Raw genomic sequence first — 20,403 nt, 5'->3', positions numbered from 1 at the left:
AAGTTTTTTTTTTTTTTTTTTAATTTATTTATTTATTTATTTTTAGCTGTGTTGGGTCTTCGTTTCTGTGTGAGGGCTTTCTCTAGTTGCGGCGACCTTGGGCCACTCTTCATTGTGGTGCGTGGGCCTCTCACTGTTGCGGCCTCTCTTGTTGTGGAGCACAGGCTCCAGACGTGCAAGTTCAGTAGTTGTGGCTCACGGGCCCAGTTGCTCCGCGGCATGTGGTATCTTCCCAGACCACGGCTCGAACCCGTGTCCCCTGCATTGGCAGGCAGATTCTCAACCACTGCGCCACCAGGGAAGCCCAGTAAGCAAGTTTTGAGACCCATTTTGTGTCACTGAAATGTGCTGCCAATGGTGCCTGTTTTTCTAAAAGAAATCTCTAAGGCAGCTCTCATAACTCAAAAACTCTGGCCAATGATCTACCTTTAGAAAGCCATCTCACTTCTGTGTATAAGAGAAGACGTGTGTGCTCTGTGTCCATCTCCTCATAAAGCTACATGAACAAATGTGAGTTAAGGGCATGTACTTTAATGTGACTGATAATTTTAATCACATCCTGCAGAACGTTGTTAAGTTCAGGTGACATTTTTCGGCTTATCAGCATTTCTCTATGGATGACACAGTGTTTAGACTCACATTCAGAAGTGACCTATTTGGCCTGAGTAGTGAAACCAGAAAGCCGTCCAGTCACGGCAGCCGCTCTGTCTGTGCATATACTGACACAAAATGACCAGTTCAGTTTTCCTGATATGTAATCATTCAAAGACTTGAATAGTTCTGCAGCTGTGGTGTTGGTTGGCAACAAAAGTGCACATAACATATCCTCATGCGAATCCTCCTGAAAAATATATTACACAAAAACAAGCATTGTTGTTTTGTTGTCAACATTGGTACACTCATCAACCTGGATTGCATACCACGGTGACTCATTAATCCTCTCTAACAATTATGCCTCAATATCCTCTGCTATTTCATCAGTTCGTCTAGTTATGGTGCTAGCCGAAAGAGGAACACGTGCCACCTTTGAATTGCAGCCTCTCCTAAAATTTCACAACAAATGTCCTTAGCAGCAGGCAGGATCAACTGTTCACCAATAGTAAAGGGCTTCTTAGCTTTAGCAATGCAATTAGCCACTAAGAATGATGCTCTCAGTGCAGACACATGTGATGAAGTGGTGGCCTTCGATAATTGCTTCTGTTCTTCGTGTTCACATGTTTTTGTTTTGAAAAAATCCAGAGGCTTGTCTTTTCATGCAGGGTGCTTGGTCTCCATGTGGTGAAACAGTTTTGAAGCTTTCATGGCTTCGTTGGATAGCTGGTCACCACATACTATGCAAAGTGGGCTTGGAGAATGTTAATCACCTGTTGCAATGAACCCGTAATTTAAGTAGGACTCTTGGTATTTTCTTTTAAATGCAGCTTTCTTTTTGTTGGCAGTCTTAAGAGTCTTCTGCTGTCTCATCATTGGGTCTTCCCCATTTTCAAAGACGCTCTCCAGTGACTTTTGTTTTTTACTCATTTTGGCTAAGGTTAGCTTGCCAAAACTGTGACTGAGACAAGTGCATGGTGCGGGAAAGAGGCATGGACAGTAGTAAATAAAATAATGGGCCAGCCACGTGCAGACTAAAATAAGTGTCGGATTCTGACTTAAGCTCTGCCACCAGATGCAGCTGTACAGTTGAAGTACATCAACTCACTTGCCACTATAAAGCCTGCCACCAGATGCAGCTTAATTGTCACTTGCCACTCACTGATAGGGTTTTGATATGAGTCTGCAAGCAATTGATTTATTATGGTCTCTGTGCAGTCAAACCTCTCTGCTAATGATAATCTGTATTTGCAGCCGCTCCCCAGTGCTAGCATCACCGCGTCAGCTCCACCTCAGATCATCAGGCATTAGATTCTCATAAGGAGTGCACAACCTAGATCCTTCACATGTGCAGTCACAGTAGGGTTTGCGCTCCTATGAGGCTCTAATGCCGCCGCTGATCTGACAGGAAGTGCAGCTCAGGCAGTAATGTGAGCAATGGGGAGCAGCTGTAGATACAGATGAAGCTTTGCTTGCTTGCCTGCTGCTTATCTCCTGCTGTGCAGCCCTGTTCCTAATAGGCCATGGACTGGTACCAGTCTGTAGCCCAGGGTTTGGGGGCCCTTGCTCTAGGGGTTCCCCCTATGAGAGCTATGCAAGTCCTTCTTTTGTGGTCGGCTGACTATCGTGGATAGCCTGGTAGGTGTGGCTGGCCCCAGTTGGTTGCCAGGCCCTGCCGTGTGCCAAGGACAATGGTTGGTGAGGCTGGGTCAGAAGGTGACTGGCTGTGCAACCTTGGGTGTCCCAGGGACAGTGCTGGCCCACTGGTAGGCAGGCCAGCAGGCTACAGGTTCTGGCATGTCCCAAAACTGGTGCTGGCCACTGGTGAGTGGGGTTTGGTCATGGGGCAGCTGGCTGAGGGGTCCAGTGTGTGTCGGAACTGGTGTGGGCCTGTTGGTGGTTGGGTCTGGGGCCCAGTGGCCCCAGGGCTGGAGTCAGCCTGCTAAAGGACGGGACCAGGGACCAGGGCTTACTGGGACTAGTGCCGGCTCACTGGTGGGTGAAGCCAGGTCTCAGGGCCTCTGGTTACAGGACCCTGGCGGTCCTGAAGCTGGTATAAGCCTGTTGGTCATTGGGGCCAAAGCCTAGTGCCACTGGCTAAGGGGTCCAAGTTGTCCCAGAATTGGTTTTGGCCTACTGGCAGGCAGGGCAATGGCCCAGGAGATTCAGGGGCTGTTTCAGGCCCGCTGGTGGATTGGCTGGTTTTTGATAAGGCAGGCTGCAGCACTGTGGTGGTCCTGGGCCAGTGTGGGCTCATCACTCTATGGGCCTGATCTAACTGAGGTTGCTCATGATCTCTCAAGAAGGAATAATTCACAACCCTGGGAATTTGAACATTCCAATTATAAAAAAAGGTACACAAACACATGTTTCCTAACTAAAAGAATTCTTGACTTGAAACAGAAAACTGGAATACATACCATACATTGAGTGCCATCAAGGAGGTGCACAGGGCTCTAAAGAGGCCCAGAAGAGTGACACTCACTCCCAAATCAGGCCCCTGGTAGCTTTCAGAAGACAAAGCCTCAGTTGAGTCTTGAATGCTCTAAGGAGGTATTCAGAGGAAGAGAGATGGGAATGGCTTTCTAGGCCTGGGGAAGGGAATTAACAAAGTCATGAAATATGAAAAAGTAAGGTGTGGTGTGTATTTCTAGAGCAAGAGACATAAAAATTACAGAGGTAAAGAAAGAGGCAGATTATTCAAGGCATTTTAAGCCAGCCTATGGAGCAAGAACTTTTTCAAAGAGAAAATGGGGAACTATTGAAGGATGTCAAGTGGGATAGAACCGTGGCTTTATAGAGAGATATCTGGCTCTATGAAAAGAACTGATTAGAGAAATTAAGCCTGGAAGGAGAAAAATCAAGCAGCCATTGAAATAATTCCAGCCAATAAATGCTGTGATCCTGTCCTAGAGAGAAGGGAGAAGTCCAACAAAGGGACACTGATATGGGCACATAGGACACAGAGAACATGGTCCACACCCCAGGGAGAGATGATGCTAATGAGAACTGACTAGGGAAGTGCCAAGTGGATGGACTAGGGTTGGTACCCAGCGTGGAACTGTAGTGCTATGGCAGAAGGATATTTGTATAAGGTGAGAGGTTGCAGCCCATTTTGTTCATAGGCCACTTCAGACATGGTGGAAAGAGTCATGAACCAACAAGGCAGACATTCAAGAAGTAGGCTGCAGCTCCAATAAAGGATAGGAGGAGGAATCAGGGATTGGACACTGCGTAGTCCATACTTGACACACTGCAACCATTGCTTATTTCTGGACCTCCTTCCACCATACCCACCCTTAAACCAACTCAAGATCATCATTAAAATGGGAGAATTTCTTAGAAGTTTCTCATACAGCAGTTTTCAACCCACTTTCCGCAGTAACACGTCTGGTAATTAAGTCTCTTTTTGTCACACACACCCATGGATAATACTTTGACATATGCCATTAACTCACATAGACATAACCAGTCTTTTAAATTGTCTGTAAAAAGGTGCAACACTGTATGTTTTTTTTCTCTTGCAGGCACGTCCCTAACTTGAGAGATGGGGAATGAATTCAAGAGAATTATTCTGCTGAAAGGATTTCAGTACATCAGTGATTATCAGTTTAGCGTGATTAAGTGTTTACTGGCCAAGGATTTAAGACTGACTAGTAAAATGCAAGATGAATATGACAGAGTTAAGATTGCTAACTTGATGGAAGCAAAGTTCCGTGGGCCTGCCTGTGTTGACAAATTAATAGAATTGGTCAAAGATATAGAAGAAATTAAAGACCTTGCTAAAACTCTTAAAAATGAGAAGTTAAAAGGTACTTGGAAGAACATCTTTCACACTCTCTCCGTACTGACCTCAACCTTAAATAGAACCCTGATTTGGTCAAAGTTTAGACCTCTCTTTTCCAACTTAGGACTCAGTAGCTGTGACAATGGTAGTACTTTAGATGCCAACAAATTGACAACTTAGAGGATGCCTTTCCTACAAAGAGATCTGATATGTTTTAGAGGGTGTATTTTGGGGGTGTGGGCAAAGAAAATATTAGAAGGAGCTGATGAGAAAGGCTGAGGCTTCCATACATTAGAAAGGTTAGACAATGATGAAACAAAATTAGAACATGTAGGTTCTTGAAATATTTAAATCAGTAAATATGCATGCTCTATTATCATATTTACTCCATCATTTTTATACTTTCTAGAAACAACTCTGAGGCAGTACTTAAATAAAAACCTGCCTCTGAGAGATGTGAAGAACTTGCCTCTTATAAAACCACTGGATTAGGAAAACATATTTTAAAAAGTCAAAGTCCAGTATCACCACTTTGTCCCATCACAAATTAGATTATATTCATTTTCTCTGGTTTCAGTAATTCAAATAAGTCTTCTGTAGAAATTGACCCACCACTAGCATCATGAAAACTTTAGATTCTTAAAAGGAAAATATAGAATAAGTGGATTGTAAAAGGGTTCGACTGAGCTAGATAGGAGTCCAGAGGACAGGAAGAATATGCTCGTGGTACAGGGGACAAGAAAGGAAACCACTGAGGAAGTCTGATCCAGTACCTATACCTATGCTGCTACTGCTGGCCACCTATGGACAAGCTAGGCTAATGCAGTAGAGGCAGATACAAGCTTACCCAGATCCACAAGCAGGAAGTGACAGGAAATAGTATTGAAGGTGCTTCAGGTATCTTAGACCAACTCCTCTGGATTTATCATGTTCTCTTTTACCACATCAGTTATTAGGAGAAGCAGAGCAAAAGAAGCAACTCCAGTGAAAAAAAGCAAGCTGAATAAACTCAGTCCTGACCAATCTACATCCACCACTCTTAAAGCTTTGGGACCTGAATCAATCAAGGATACACCTGTGAAGGTAGGATGGCTAAGGTCCCACAAAAGATTTTACTGTGGCTTTTCTACTTGTTACCTTCTTATGAACACTTAGTTCTTTATTCATTTCTCAACATGCAAATAAACGAATCAGAGAAAAGGGGATCCAGGGCCAGAGTGAAAATTAATTTTAGAGCCAGTGAATTAATAGGTACTGATCACCCATTATGTTTCCGAACTACTGTGCACTTTAAATTGTGTAATATAATTCCCTATGGTGGAAATATGAAATCATTACCCCTCTTTTAGATGTATATTAAAATAGCAATCAGATTAGGAAAACAGCTTGCCAAAGCCTACTCAAAGAGACTAAATTCAAACTTAGATTTTCTAAATCCAAGTCCACTGCTCCTCTCATCAACACAGAAGTGAGTACAGGAATGACATGTATAAAATTTTCCTTACTATTGGTATGAAGCCAACATACATGTGCACTTCTTACCTTCTGGCCATCTCTTCAGATGATGGACTATATGTAGTTCCCTGGAGTTCCCAAGGACATAAATTTTAGTATAATTAGAATCTAGTAATAAAAGTTTGATTTTCTCAGTAGTAAAGATGTGTTTCTTTTATTATTGAAAAGTATTAACCAGGGGGAAAAACCCTACTTTCAGGAAAAGAAAACCACAAAAACTAATGAATCTAAGAGGATGAATCTAAAGAAGGAGCAGAGTCAGCTTCCAGGATTGTTAGTAACCAGCACACAGTCAACTGAGAGCCTTCCCCAGACTCCTCAAATGCTTCCACCAAAGCCATCCAGCAGTTCCTCAACCAAGGTACCATTTCCCTGTTCCTAATACGTTCACCACCCTACATCATATTATAAGGATCCTCATGACCTTGAAATAGTTTCTCAGTAATCCCTTACTATATAAAATTTCCTTATATAATAAAATCACCCATTAATTTATCAAATGCAGATATTGAGACCTCAATGTATTCTAAGTCCTGTGGCTTTTGGCAAGGTATGCATTTATGAAATAATTCCTGACCTCAAGAATGTGACTGTCTTATGTTTGGTCCTGAAATAGGGAATGGGAGTGGCCAGACAATTAGACATGACTATAAGGGTATGTTTCTCCCCTACATTTCAGTCTCCTCTCACCGCTTTCCCCTTAACCACAGGTCTAGACTAGTTCTCAGCATTTTATGCTCTTTCCCATGTCAGGTGTTTGCACATAGGCTCTTTCCTTGATTGGGAATTCATTATCCCTGTCTCTTCTCTGGCTCAAATGCATTCAACCTTCAGGTACCAACCTGAATTCCTTCCCCAGGCAAGTTCTCACTGAAACAACCCCTTTCAAGAAAGGATCAGATACTCTCATTGTTTGCCTTCACAGGACACTTTACTATTCCTTTATAGTACTTATCACAACTGTGATAACTCTACATTTTTCTTTTCTTCTAGACAAGGAGCTCAGATTATAGGTAACCTGTCCCAGAGGAAGACAAGACAGGGGTGGGAAAGTGATTTCACACCTGTAGACATTGACTCTTATTCCAACCTGCTTTTTGTTTTGCCCTGTGGTTATACACAACCCAGGACTATGGAGCCTTTATTTGAGATGAATGGGCACTAAAAGATGTCCCCAAGACAACATGAAGGGTAGGCAAGAGCAGGATTTAAAACACTATTCTCTAACATAGTTTCTCACCTAAGACCCAAGCTGCCCTCTGACTCAGGCTGCATCCCCCCCCCCACCCCCAACACATGCCCCTTGAAGACAGACCTCCCATATAAAGGGACTCTCTATTTGGGGTGTTGTTCCCTTGTTGTCATTTTTCTTATTAGTTCCAAGAGTCCATATTTCGTCCAGTAATCTCTCCCAAAATATCAGTAGGTTTCTAGGAGCCTGAAGAGCAGATATCAGAAACCCACTTGTGTATTTTCTTGATCAGAAAGTCATAGTTAATAAACATCCTTAAATGCAGCCAATTTTGGACTGAGATTTGCTTCCCTTATAACCAGGGAAGTTTACCTTCCTGCTTTGGCCAGTTTGCATCAGATGTAGGACCTGGATTCCATCCCACACCAATGAAATTTCATCTGAGCTTTTAATATTTGGAGAGTGAAATTTGTAATCCTAGTTGAGATAGGAGAAGGATAGGTAATACAGGTATCTGTATATGTGCTATTATTTCAGAAAAAAATTGAAAACTTAAGACTCTACGTTAAAAAAGAGAAAAGAAATGATGTTGTGTTCTATGTGATTTTGAAAATCATTATCAAGAACTAAAGAAAAAAATCTTTTTTTCTCGAGAAAAAAAATGACATAGCCACCAAAATTAATGACTTAAAAAGGAAGACCGTATCTCAGAAACAGAGTCAGCTTCCAGGAACTTCAGCAACCAGCACATGCCCAACTGGGAGCAGCTGTCCAGTGAAATCTATACCTCCACCAACACCATCCAGCAGTTTCTCAGTCAAGGTACCTGCTCCCTGTTCCCATTCCTTGTACCTCCTACAACATAAGTACAAGAATTATCATAATCTCATTTCCCACAATTTACCATTTATTTAATATAATCACTCGTTCATTTTTCCGTGTATGTTTTGTGATTCCACTCTATTCTAACTCCTTGGCTATTTACAACGCATGTATTTATGAAATAATCTCTAATTTTGAGAGGGTTACATTCTTGTGTTGAATAGAAAGAGGAGGGGAAGGTGACCAGACAAGTCAAGATGAATGTGTGTTCACCCTTACATTCCACTTTCCTTGGCCCTACTCCCCTTTTTTCACTGACCACATGATAGGGTTTATTTTCAAAGTTCTGTGCTCCTTCCCATATCAGATGTTTTGACACGGACTTCTTTCTTTGTTTGGAATCACTTGTCCTGATTCACCACTGGTTCAGGTGTCTTCACCTTTCAGGTGCAAACCTGAATCTCTTCCTCATACAAGTCCTCACTGATATCCCCCTCCCAGAATACATTAGGTATTCCTCTTTTTTTTTTTTTTTTAATAAATTTATTTATTTATCTACATTTTATTTTTGGCTGCGTTGGGTCATTGCTGCGGTGAGTGGGGGCTACTCTTCATTGTGGTGTGTGGGCTTCTCATTGCAGTGGCTTCTCTTGTTGCAGAGCATGGGCTCTGGGCGTGCAGACTTCAGTAGTTGTGGCTCATGGGCTCAGTAGTTGTGGCTCGTAGGCTCTAGAGTGCAGGCTCAGTAGTTGTGGTGCATGGACTTAGTTGCTCCGTGGCATGTGAGATCTTCCTGGACCAGGGCTCGAACCCATGTCCCCTGCATTGGCAGGTGGATTCTTAATGGCTGTGCCACCAGGGAAGTCCTAGGTATTCCTCTTGTTTGTTTTCAAAGATCCGTTTCCTTTTCCTTTTTAGCACTTATCGCAACTGTAATAAATGTACATTTTTCTTTGTTACCATACTATAACATCAGTTATAAGGTTCCTGTCAACTGAAGAAAAATGCACAACCTAAAAGTTGAGAGTTATGTTTTATTCGGCAGACAATATGAGGACTTAAGTGGGGGACACAGAATCTCAGATAGCTCTGAGAGACTGCTCTGAAGAAGCAAGGGGGGGAGCCAGGATGTATATGGGGTTTTGCAACAAAGACCAGGTAGTTGGAACATCAAAAGATTACTGTTAATAAAGACAGCCAGATATCTCAAGTTAAGGAATTTGGTACTTTTCTATGTATAGGAAGATGCAAGAGTCTGAACTCACTGAAATCATTCCTTTGCTATGAACCTCAGATATCTGGGGCCAGTCTCCTGTGCTTTCTCATGCTGAGTTTCCTCAAGGTGCACCATCAGGGTGGGCTACAGCAGTTGACTGCTAGATGGTGGGCATCCTGTTTCTATCCCGAGTTCCCTCAGGGCTTACCGTGGGGGCAGCTGTAATGTGATGGCTTGATGGCTGCAGCATCCTTAGTTTACTGATGTGGCAGGCCATAGTTTTCATTCACAGTGCCCTTTCCCAGCAAAGACCAGATGAGAATGGAAAAGTGAGTACACACACGTGTATATCAGCTCCTATCCTAGCCTGCCTTGTTTCTGCCCTGATATGACCCCTGTGCTTATCATCACACTGGGATACAATGCCTATTTCTGCAGCAAATAAGCAAGTGACTGAGGAATAGGCAAAAGCAGTATTTAAATCATTATTCTCTAAAATAGTTTGTAACCCAAGTTCCAAGCTGCTGAGGCTGAAGCCCCCTACGCAAATCCATGCATACCAGTTGAAGACAGATTTCTTCTGACAAGATTTTTCAAGTTTTGTTATTGTTTTTATTACTGTTACCTCCAATAATTAATAATTCCTCACATAGTCTCTCTTTGTTTTATTTATGGGATGGAGCTAGTAATCTGTGCCTGTTTGCCTCTAGGTCCAGCTGGCCTTGGTCTAGTCATTGAAACCTCAGGCTCACTGTCTCTCTGCTATGACAATGACTTATGTGGACATCTCTAGACAACCCTATTTTTCTTTTTTTTTTTTTAACATCTTTATTGAAGTATAATTGCTTTACAATGTGTGTTAGTTTCTGCTGTGTAACAAAGTGAGTCAGCTATACGTATACATATATCCCCATATCCTCTCTCTTTTGCAAGGCAACCCTATTTTTCTATGCATACAGGCTTAGAATTGACACTTTCTAAGGTCCCATCTGCCTAAACTTGTGACATAGTCATTTCTACTTTCATAAGACTCATTCTGCTACCCCTAAAACTCCTTGGAACACAGGAATCCCAGGGAGGCTCATCTGTCCTTTTGGCCTCATACACCTAAACACACCATTCAGTCATTTCTTCTTTGGGGTCCAGCCACCTCTGTAGGAGGCCTGTCACAAAAAGGATCTGACCCATTCTGTCTTTGATTCATCAGGGGAAAGAGCAGGAGAGCCTTGTTCTTCTTCATCATGGGGTCTCCCAACTATTTTCTTTGTAATATAGGCTCTGTTTGGGATTCAAAGACAGAAGCAGACCAATAGTTTCTTTGATTCCTGCTGCTATGTCTCCCCAGTAGCAAACAGCACACATTGGCATGATTCAAGAACAGGGTAGAGTGGTGAAGGAAATAAGCCAAGGGAAAAAAATCAATTACTATTTTTAAATATAATCCAGCCATATAGTATGTTTTAGGGACCTAAATCCTACTGTTATGATGGAAGTTTTTGGTTTAACCGATTGTAAAAAATGATCAAGATGCTCTTGTCAATGAGATTAAATTACTAAATGTAGCAGAAGTGAATAGAGAAGCTTCTTTAATAAAGTGCTTCCCATACCACCTCTATATTGGGTTTCCATCAAGAAGGCCAACATTAAGCATGAAACATCTGTGGATCAGAGCAAAAATAGAAAGCCCTGTGTCTACTGTAAAATAATAATGTAGTGATATTTCTAGGTAATGAGTATTTAATGGTGCTAGACTCTAAGACCTGTGTTCTTTGTGTACATTATCTCATTTGTTCTTTATAACGTCACACGAGGATGCTATTGTTAATCCCATTTTACATATGAGAAAACTGAAGTTCTTAGAGGTTAGAAATCTTCTCCAAGGTCATGCAGAAAGTGAATGTTAGAGCCAGGATTCAAATGTAGCCTAATTTAATTCTAAAACTTGAGCATTTAATTGCATATATTGTAGTATAGATGCTACAATATCTGAAATTTATTTGTAAAAATTTATGTCAGATAGTGTTATATCTCAGATTTGTTTCCATTGCCCAGGCTCTTAAGCCTTCTAATGGGGAATGAAATGACAAGGAAGGTCAGAGGGTATTCTAATCAAGTAGCTGCGTGCCAGAGACAGGCATTTTAAGCAGCTCCCTCATCTACAATTTTATCAACAACTGATACTTTATGGATTGGTTAAATGAGTGCTAGAAGTGGTAAGAACTGTGGCAATTCTATACTGCAGAATGTTAGAAATGGTCTTTCATCAGTGAAACCAAAGATAGTCAAAATAAATGATTTTACAGACACTTCCTGCCCTGGCTTAAACAATTATAAAAATCCATGTACTGAGAATGCCCTGGGTGAAATTGCGAATGGGTCTGTTTATTGCTGAGAACTACAAAAGATTTGGTTGCTTGATAGAGACTAGGTAGATAGCAGAATCCTGCCTCTGGAATTATGAATTTGAGACAATGTCTCTGGTATGCTGATAAACAAAGCATTCAAATGGATGCAGACCTGGGTTTCCTGGATTTGAGGAGTAGATGATAGAAACCGATTTGCTTATTTGGTAAATATATAAGGTAATGAAGACTTAGTTAATAAAATGTCCATAAGTACAGCCAACATTGTTCAGAGATGTGCTTCCATTATAACCTGGTAGAGTTTTCTACTAATAAATTACTCCAAGTGTTGTCTTGGTGAAGTTGATACAGGCCAGTTTGCAGCAGAGGTAGAGCCAGAATTCCAAAACAGACCGATGAAATTTTGATCACCTGAGTTTTTAACATTTGCAGAGAGAAGTGTGCAATCCTGGTTGGACTCCAAGCTGGGGAGGTGTTGAGGGTATCTGAAGATGTACTATTATTCCAGAGCAAATTGGCAGAGTGAAGATCCTGTGGTGTGTGTGTGTGAGAGAGAGACAGACAGATAGAGACAGAGAGAGATAGAGGGTAAGAGAGAAATGTTATGGTTCATCTGATATTGAAAACCATTAACCAGGAAGAAGAACATACATATTTTTGGATTCAAAAAATAGAAGACACAACCAATAAAACACTTACATCCAAGAAAAGGGAACTATGCCTGGAACAGAGTCAGCTTCCACAATGTGCAGACCCCAGCATAATCCCAAATGAGGCCTGCCTTCAGACTCCTCAGATGCTGCCACCAACCTCATCCAGCAGTTCCTCAACCAAGGTACCAGATTCCTGTTTTCAGTATTTTCCCTCCCTACAACATAATGACAGTGTTCTCTAGAACCATAAAGGAACTTCTCACCAATCCCCTACGACATACAATTCTTTGTTAATTAGATCACACGTGTTGTTATTGAGTGTGTATTTTGAGATCCTACCTACATTCAAATACGGACTCTTATTATGCTGCCCTTTGCATTAGGATATTCTATGACCTAGTGTGCACATAAATCATTCCTCTTCAGTCATGGGTATAACTAGTAATTTGTTTGTTTAATTTTATTTCTGTGTTTCTCTCAATACACCATGAGTGAGAGAGCTTAGGGTGCAATAAGGTGGAGAAATACAGAAACAAACAAAGCACTATCACCAATTCTTTCTCTTTTTTTTAATTATGGAAGTAATATCATCTAAGAAATTTAGGAAATGCAGATACATAGACAAAAATAATTAATTTTAACTATCTGAAATCTCCCTTCTATCAAATGCCATATTTTGGCAGTCTTTCTGATTTTACCTTTTGTTATGTATATACAAAGAATATCAATTTGTCCCAGGTTGATCACATTACACATATTTTTCTATAATTCAGGTTTTTTCTTTAACCTGCTATATCTTGAAGTGCTACTTAATTCAAGAAGTATAGATTTAAATTATTATTTTAATATAAGAGAATAACTGCATTTTAAAATTTTTATAAATGTAAAAATAATCCTTTACTATTTGACTTTAGGCTATTTCCAGTATTCCCTATACACACAATGAACATAATAAGAACATGTGTCCATCAGGTCTTCTTTCATGACCTTGAGTATAGATACATAATTTCTTCCTTAAGTCCTGTGCACTTCTTGTCAAGGTGCTGCTGTTGTTACCAGTATGAGATTTGTTGTTACTGATTAACTTGGCCTGGGAATGAGCATTCGGATGTAGGGAGAATTGGCCACAGTGATGAGAAATCAGAGTTAAGCCCCATGACCCCCAGGCTGTGGCCTGTATAACGGTACAAGTCAGACCACATGGAGCACTGCTGGTCTGTGGAGGCAGCTGGCCTGTCTCCATGAACTGGTCCCTAGAACTCCCATGGCCCCCCCCCCCTTGCCTTCACACTTCTTCTTACAGATCAGTAGCCTCCCCTCCAATTCAAACTGCTCTCCTGAAACTCAGAAATGGTTCAGGCACTGGGTAGACAGGGGGCCATAGAAAAGTCCCCTGACACCTGACTTCTCCTTTGGCATTCTTCTCCTAAGGGTCCTGCCATTATTCTAACAGGGGTCTGTAGAGGAGGAAAAGTAATTTCCCCTCTACCCTTCTGAGTTCTTGGCTGAGACCCCTGTATTAAAGCAAAGATTGTCAAGAAAAAACTAACAGAAGTTTATTAACAGGTATACCTCATCTATACATAGAAGAGACCCAGGAAGAATGAGTAACTCCCTGAGGTGGCCTAAGTCACCAGCTTAAATACCATCTTTAGTGAAGACAGAAGAAAGAAAAGTGTGGGGAGGCCAGTTATATGGAGGTTACCAGGAAAAGCAGGAAAAACAAGGGTGATGTCTGTTATGCAAATATAAGTCAGTTTCTCCTCTGGTGATAGTATTCTCTTGAGATTTAGAGTCCTTCTCTTCCTAGTACACAGGGACAGACACCCTTAGAAATGGAGATTTAATTTATAAATACACATTTCCCTTACAAAAGGGCAACTTTCTTTCTGGTTCTATGTGTGTTGTTTTTCAAAATAATCAGCTTAAGATAATTCTGTGCCAAAGAAACATATTTTGGGGTGGCTGATTCTGCTACTCTTCAAAACATCCTTTATCCAGGACATTTCCAAATTCAGGAAGTTCATGGGATTTTTCCAGTGACTGTCTACTAACCCTTTTTCAACATAACACTGCTTTCCTGAAAAGGGACTTTCTAATTTGGGTCTTTAAATTGCCACATCTACTGGGATGAGATCAATGGATTCTGACTGGAGCCATTCCCTACTCTCAGTGCTATCAAGGGCAATTTATTTTCATCCAAATTTGTATCTTATCTTGCACACTGAAATGAGTTGATGGGATAATTTAAGATGATTTTTTCATCCTCATCTCTACTAGAAATCACTACACAACAGCACTGCTATTGCCCACTGCCTCTGTACTCTACATAGCTCCTCCTGGGAGAAATAGTTCTTCCCTTGAGTTAATACCTTTCAAAGAAAATTATTCTTCCTACCACACTCATAAAACAATGAAAAAGAAGAAAAATCACTGTTTAAATCGTCTCCATACATTCCATTAGATTATATATACCATGTCAGTGATCTTTGTCTAGGTTTTTTTTTTTTTTTTTTTTTTTTTTCCCAACTCCACCTAATTATGTTCTTTGTTGAGGTCAACATTTAGCCATAGATGATTCTCATTAGAGAGTGAATCCTTTTCTTAATTGTGCCTGTTTTTGGTGTATACTTCTATGTAGAAACCAAGATTGAAGGCTGTACCTAAAGAAGCTTCCAGAGAGGAGGGCTTCCAGAGGGGGCCCAAAGAAGTGATGGTGCTGAAAGCAACGGAACCATTTACATATGATGTCAGAGAAGGCAAGAGGAAGATGTTTCATGCCACAGTGGCTACTGAGAGCCAGTTCTTCCAAGTGAAGGTTTATCATGTTGACCTGAAGGAGAAGTTCATCCCAAAGAAAATCATTGCCATATCAGATTATTTTGGCCGCAATGGGTTCCTGGAGGTGTTCCATGCCTCATCTGTGTCTGATGTTAACCCTGACCGAAAGATGGAGATCTCTAAAAGCCTGATTCAAAAGGCAAATGCAACTCCTAAAATCAGTCATCTTTACTCGCAAGCTCTAGGAACATTTGTGAATGGGGTGTTTCTGGTGCATAAGGTAAGCCCACACCATTGTTTTGCAATATTTCTTCTGCAACCCCGGAACGTAAAAGTCTTAGCTGCCGAATGAATTTGGTTAACTTCATAAACACAGGAACTCAAAGCCCCCCTGACCAGGGATAGCTGGGTGCCGTCTTCCCACTTCAGAATATAAGATAGACAATCTCTTAACATTCTTCTTCCCAAGGTAACAGTATGCAAGTCCTTCAGAAATCATGGCATTTTAACAGCTGTGCTAATCCATTCATAGCCACCCTGAGCCAGTAAAGGGCAGAGTTTATATCTCTCTCTATATAGATACATACAAATCTATATCCATCTATATATGTTTATATATATAGATATATAGAGAGAGGTTGGGGGGAAAGAGAGAGAGCTCTCCTTCTGGTTTTGTTTCTTTGAGTTCTGCCTCACCTGTTTCAGTGACAGCTTAACTTAATTGTGAATAAAGAATTGCCCTTCCAAGCTTGGATTTCAACTGTGACAACCAGAGTCAGAAATCAATAGACTACTTTGCCCTAGAGTCAGCTCTTATCCACAGTTAGCTAAGATTCTGATCATCTGACCTCTAAAGTGCTCTCACTTCTTCACATTCATTCATCAAAAAATTGTTGAGCAAAAAACCTTGGCATTAACTAATAAGAGAAATATGGATGTTGAAAACACTAGAAAAATCAAGTCGTTTCATTCCACAATATATTAATATGGGCAATAAAATGCAGAAGTTTGCTGAATTCTTAGAATTAGGGTAGGTATTTCAGTCCCAACACATCATAGAAATACTCAGGTTAGCTGACCTAACCGTTATGTGAAGTATTGTTTCATATTCCATTATATATGTCTTCTAGGGTGGCTCTTTACCTATCCCCCTGTTGTTTTCCATATACTCTGTTTAAGTGACTGTGCACGCATGTGCATTGGTAGAATTAATGAGTAAAGTAAGTGACATAGAAATTAGAACAATGGAAGTAGATGATCTAGATTCAAGATTGGGCAGATTAGGGAAGAATGAATAAATAGAGAAGATAGAGGAAATAATTACATATTGAAATAATAATCTGCTTAAGGAGAACTTGCAACCATCTTTTTGAGACTCATAATAAGACATGAATGGCCTTTGTTCTCAGGGAGATCCAAAGAAACCTGTGCAGCTTATCAGACCACACTATATCCAAGTTTCTTAAGAAATCTCAGCTATTCTGAGATGGGAGCAGGAAAAATTAGGAAAGTAATCCAGTTTTCTAGAAGAACCCAGCACACAAAGACTTAAAGGAAGGAAAGATAGAAAGAGAATTTAAATGGGAGGATAAACTGAACAAGATATCTTACACTATTTGGTACCTGTAATTCTGGACCTCCAGCTCATATTAACTGGTCTGAGACAACAGTTTCCACTAACGCCCTATATTTTTCAAAGTTGTGGAAATTCCTGATCCAGTTCTCAGAAGATGGATGCTAATTTTCTTTTGCAGAAGTTGGTGTCTAATGAATGCATATATTATGAAATACAAGATGATACAGGAGTGATGGAAGTGCTGGTTTATGGACAACGACTGACCAGAATCAACTGTGAGAAAGGCGATAGAGTTAAACTCATCTGCTTTGAATTGGCATTAAGTGGGGATAAGAGGCAGCTGAGATCCATAATTCACAGTTTCATCAAGGTGAGATCTTCTGGGGGGTGATCATTGTTTCAAAGTAGAAGTCTTTAAGAAAACTTGACTGCTGTTACTACGGAGAGTCCAGCAGGTGGAATGAGAACTAATTTTTGCCATTTAGTGGGTGTAAAGTTCCTTTTCATTATTCTTTTTTTTAAGGATATTTTTAAATTTAATTTTCTGTATTGAAGTATAGTTAATTTACAATGTTTTCTTAGTTTCAAGTGTACAAGAAAGGGAATCAGTTACACACACACACACACACACACACACACACATATATATATTCATTTTCAGATTCTTTTCCATTATAGGTTATTACAAGATATTGAGTATAGTTCTCTGTGCTATACAGTAGGTCCTCGTTTACCTATTTTATAGATAATAATGTGCATATGTTAATCCCAAACTCCTAATTTACTTCCGCTTCTCCCACTGCTATCCTCTTTGGTAACCATAAGTTTGTTTTCTATGTCTATCAATCTATTTCTGTTTTGTAAATAAGTTCATTTGTATCATCTTTTTAGATTCCACATATAAATAATAACATATGATAGTTGTCTTTCTCTGACTACTTCACTTAGTATGATAATCTCAAGGTCCGTCCATGTTGCTGCAAATGGCATTATTTCATTCTTTTTATGGCTGAGTAGTATTCCAGTGTATATATGTACCAAATCTTCTTTATCCATTCATTTGTCGATGGACATTTAGGTTGGTTCCGTGTACTGGCTATTGTAAATAGTACTGCAATGAACATTGTGGTACATGTGTCTCTCTTTTTTTTTTTTTTTTTGTTTACCAGTTCGTTTTTATTTATTTATTTATTTTTATTTTTTATTTTTTTAAACATCTTTATTGGAGTATAATTGCTTTACAATGGTGTGTTAGTTTCTCCTTTATAACAAAGTGAATCAGTTATACATATACATATGTTCCCATATCTCTTGCATCTCCCTCCCTCCCACCCTCCCTATCCCACCCCTCTAGGTGGTCACAAAGTACCGAGCTGATCTCCCTGTGCTATGAGGCTGCTTCCCACTAGCTATCTATTTTACATGTGGTAGTGTATATATGTACATGCCACTCTCTCACCCTGTCACATCTTACCCCTCCCCCTCCCCATATCCTCAAGTGCATTCTCTAGTAGGTCTGTGTCTTTATTCCCATCTTGCCACTAGGTTCTTCATGACCTTTTTTTTTTTTTTTCTTTCCCTTAGATTCCATATATATGTGTTAGCATACTGTATTTGTTTTTCTCTTTCTGACTTACTTCACTCTCTATGACAGACTCTAACTCCATCCACCTCACGACAAATACCTCCATTTCATTTCTTTTTATGGCTGAGTAATATTCCATTGTATATATATGTGCCGCATCTTCTTTATCCATTCATCTGATGATGGACACTTAGGTTGCTTCCATGTCCTGGCTATTGTAAATAGAGCTTCAATGAACATTTTGGTACATGACTCTTTTTGAATTATGGTTTTCTCAGGGTATATGCCCAGTAGTGGGATTGCTGGGTCATATGGTAGTTCTATTTTTAGTTTTCTAAGGAAACTCCATACTGTTCTCCATAGTGGCTGTATCAACTTACATTCCCACCAACAGTGCAAGAGGGTTCCCTTTTCTCCACACCCTCTCCAGCATTTATTGTTTCTAGATTTTTTGATGATGGCCATTCTGATCGGTGTGAGATGATATCTCATTGTAGTTTTGATTTGCATTTCTCTAATGATTAATGATGTTCAGCATTCTTTCATGTGTCTGTTGGCAATCTGTAAATATTCTTTGGAGAAATGTCGATTTAGGTCTTCTGCCCATTTTTGGATTGGGTTGTTTGTTTTTTTTGTTATTGAGCTGCATGAACTGCTTGTAAATCTTGGAGATTAATCCTTTGTCAGTTGCTTCATTTGCAAATATTTTCTCCCATTCTAAGGGTTGTCTTTTGGTCTTGTTTATGGTTTCCTTGGCTGTGCAAAAGCTTTTAAGTTTCATTAGGTCCCATTTGTTTATTTGTGTTTTTATTTCCATTTCTCTAGGAGCTGGGTCAAAAAGGATCTTGCTGTGATTTATGTCATAGAGTGTTCTGCCTATGTTTTCCTCTAAGAGTTTGATAGTATCTGGCCTTACACTTAGGTCTTTAATCCATTTTGAGCTTATTTTTGTGTATGGTGTCAGGGAGTGTTCTAATTTCATGCTTTTACATGTACCTGTCCAGTTTTCCCAGCACCACTTATTGAAGAGGCTGTCTTTTCTCCACTGTATATGCTTGCCTCCTTTATCAAAGATAAGGCGACCATATGTGTGTTGGTTTATCTCTGGGCTTTCCATCCTGTTCCATTGATCTATGTTTCTGTTTTTGTGCCAGTACCAAACTATCTTGATTACTGTAGCTTTGTAATATAGTCTGAAGTCAGGGAGCCTGATTCCTCCAGCTCCATTTTTTGTTCACAAGATTGCTTTGGTTATTCGGGGTCTTTTGTGTTTCCATACAAATTGTGAAATTTTTTGTTCTAGTCTGTGAAAAATGCCAGTGGTAGTTTGATAGGGATTGCATTGAATCTGTAGATTGCTTTGGGTAGTAGAGTCATTTTCACAATGTTGATTCTTCCAATCCAAGAACATGGTATATCTCTCCATCTATTTGTATCATCTTTAATTTCTTTCATCAGTGTCTTATAATTTTCTGCATACAGGTCTTTTGTCTCCTTAGGTAGGTTTATTCCTAGATATTTTATTCTTTTTGTTGCAATGGTAAATGGGAGTGTTTTCTTAATTTCACTTTCAGACTTTTCATCATTAGTGTATAGGAATGCAAGAGATTTCTGTGCATTAATTTTGTATCCTGCTACTTTACCAAATTCATTGATTAGCTCTAGGAGTTTTCTGGTAGCATCTTTAGGATTCTCTATGTATAGTATCATGTCATCTGCAAAGAGTGACAGCTTTACTTTTTCTTTTCCAATTTGGATTCGTTTTATTTCTTTTTCTTCTCTGATTGCTGTGGCTAACACTTCCAAAACTATGTTGAATAATAGTGGTGAGAGTGGGCAACCTTGTCTTGTTCCTGATCTTAGTGGAAATGGTTTCAGTTTTTCACCATTGAGGACGATGTTGGCTGTGGGTTTGTCATATATGGCCTTTATTATGTCGAGGAAAGTTCCCTCTATGCCTACTTTCTGCAGGGCTTTTATCATAAATGGGTGTTGAATTTTGTGGAAAGCTTTCTCTGCATCTATTGAGATGATCATATGGTTTTTCTCCTTCAATTTTTAATATGATGTATCACGTTGATTGATTATCGTATATTGAAGAATCCTTCCATTCCTGGGATAAACCCCACTTATTCATGGTGTATGATCCTTTTAATGTGCTGTTGGATTCTGTTTGCTAGTATTTTGTTGAGGATTTTTGCATCTATGTTCATCAGTGATATTGGCCTGTAGTTTTCTTTCTTTGTGACATGTTTGTCTGGTTTTGGTATCAGGGTGATGGTCGCTTCGTAAAATGAGTTGGGGAGTGTTCCTCCCTCTGCA

General features: G+C 39.9%; 1 protein-coding gene across 2 annotated transcripts in view; it reads left to right on the top strand.

Annotated features, from left to right (window-relative positions):
- The window catches only part of LOC137762755 (interferon-activable protein 203-like), a 51,077-nt gene that overhangs the window by 13,899 nt on the left and 16,775 nt on the right, over positions 1-20,403 (top strand). The window contains exons 2-8 of one of the 2 annotated variants that reach the window (XM_068541086.1): positions 4,119-4,403; positions 5,328-5,461; positions 6,093-6,254; positions 7,740-7,907; positions 12,124-12,321; positions 14,781-15,200; positions 16,675-16,866. In XM_068541086.1, coding sequence (XP_068397187.1) covers positions 4,139-4,403; positions 5,328-5,461; positions 6,093-6,254; positions 7,740-7,907; positions 12,124-12,321; positions 14,781-15,200; positions 16,675-16,866 — 1,539 coding nt within the window. In that variant the 5' untranslated portion in view covers positions 4,119-4,138. The remainder of the gene's footprint in view (positions 1-4,118; positions 4,404-5,327; positions 5,462-6,092; positions 6,255-7,739; positions 7,908-12,123; positions 12,322-14,780; positions 15,201-16,674; positions 16,867-20,403) is intronic. The other variant, XM_068541087.1, reaches the window with a different exon arrangement.

The sequence above is a fragment of the Eschrichtius robustus genome, chromosome 3 (assembly GCF_028021215.1).
Source record: "Eschrichtius robustus isolate mEscRob2 chromosome 3, mEscRob2.pri, whole genome shotgun sequence".
In the NCBI taxonomy this organism is placed as follows: domain Eukaryota; kingdom Metazoa; phylum Chordata; class Mammalia; order Artiodactyla; family Eschrichtiidae; genus Eschrichtius; species Eschrichtius robustus.
The sequence above is the reverse complement of the archived record's forward strand: the minus strand, read 5'-3'. Positions and strand labels throughout refer to the sequence as shown.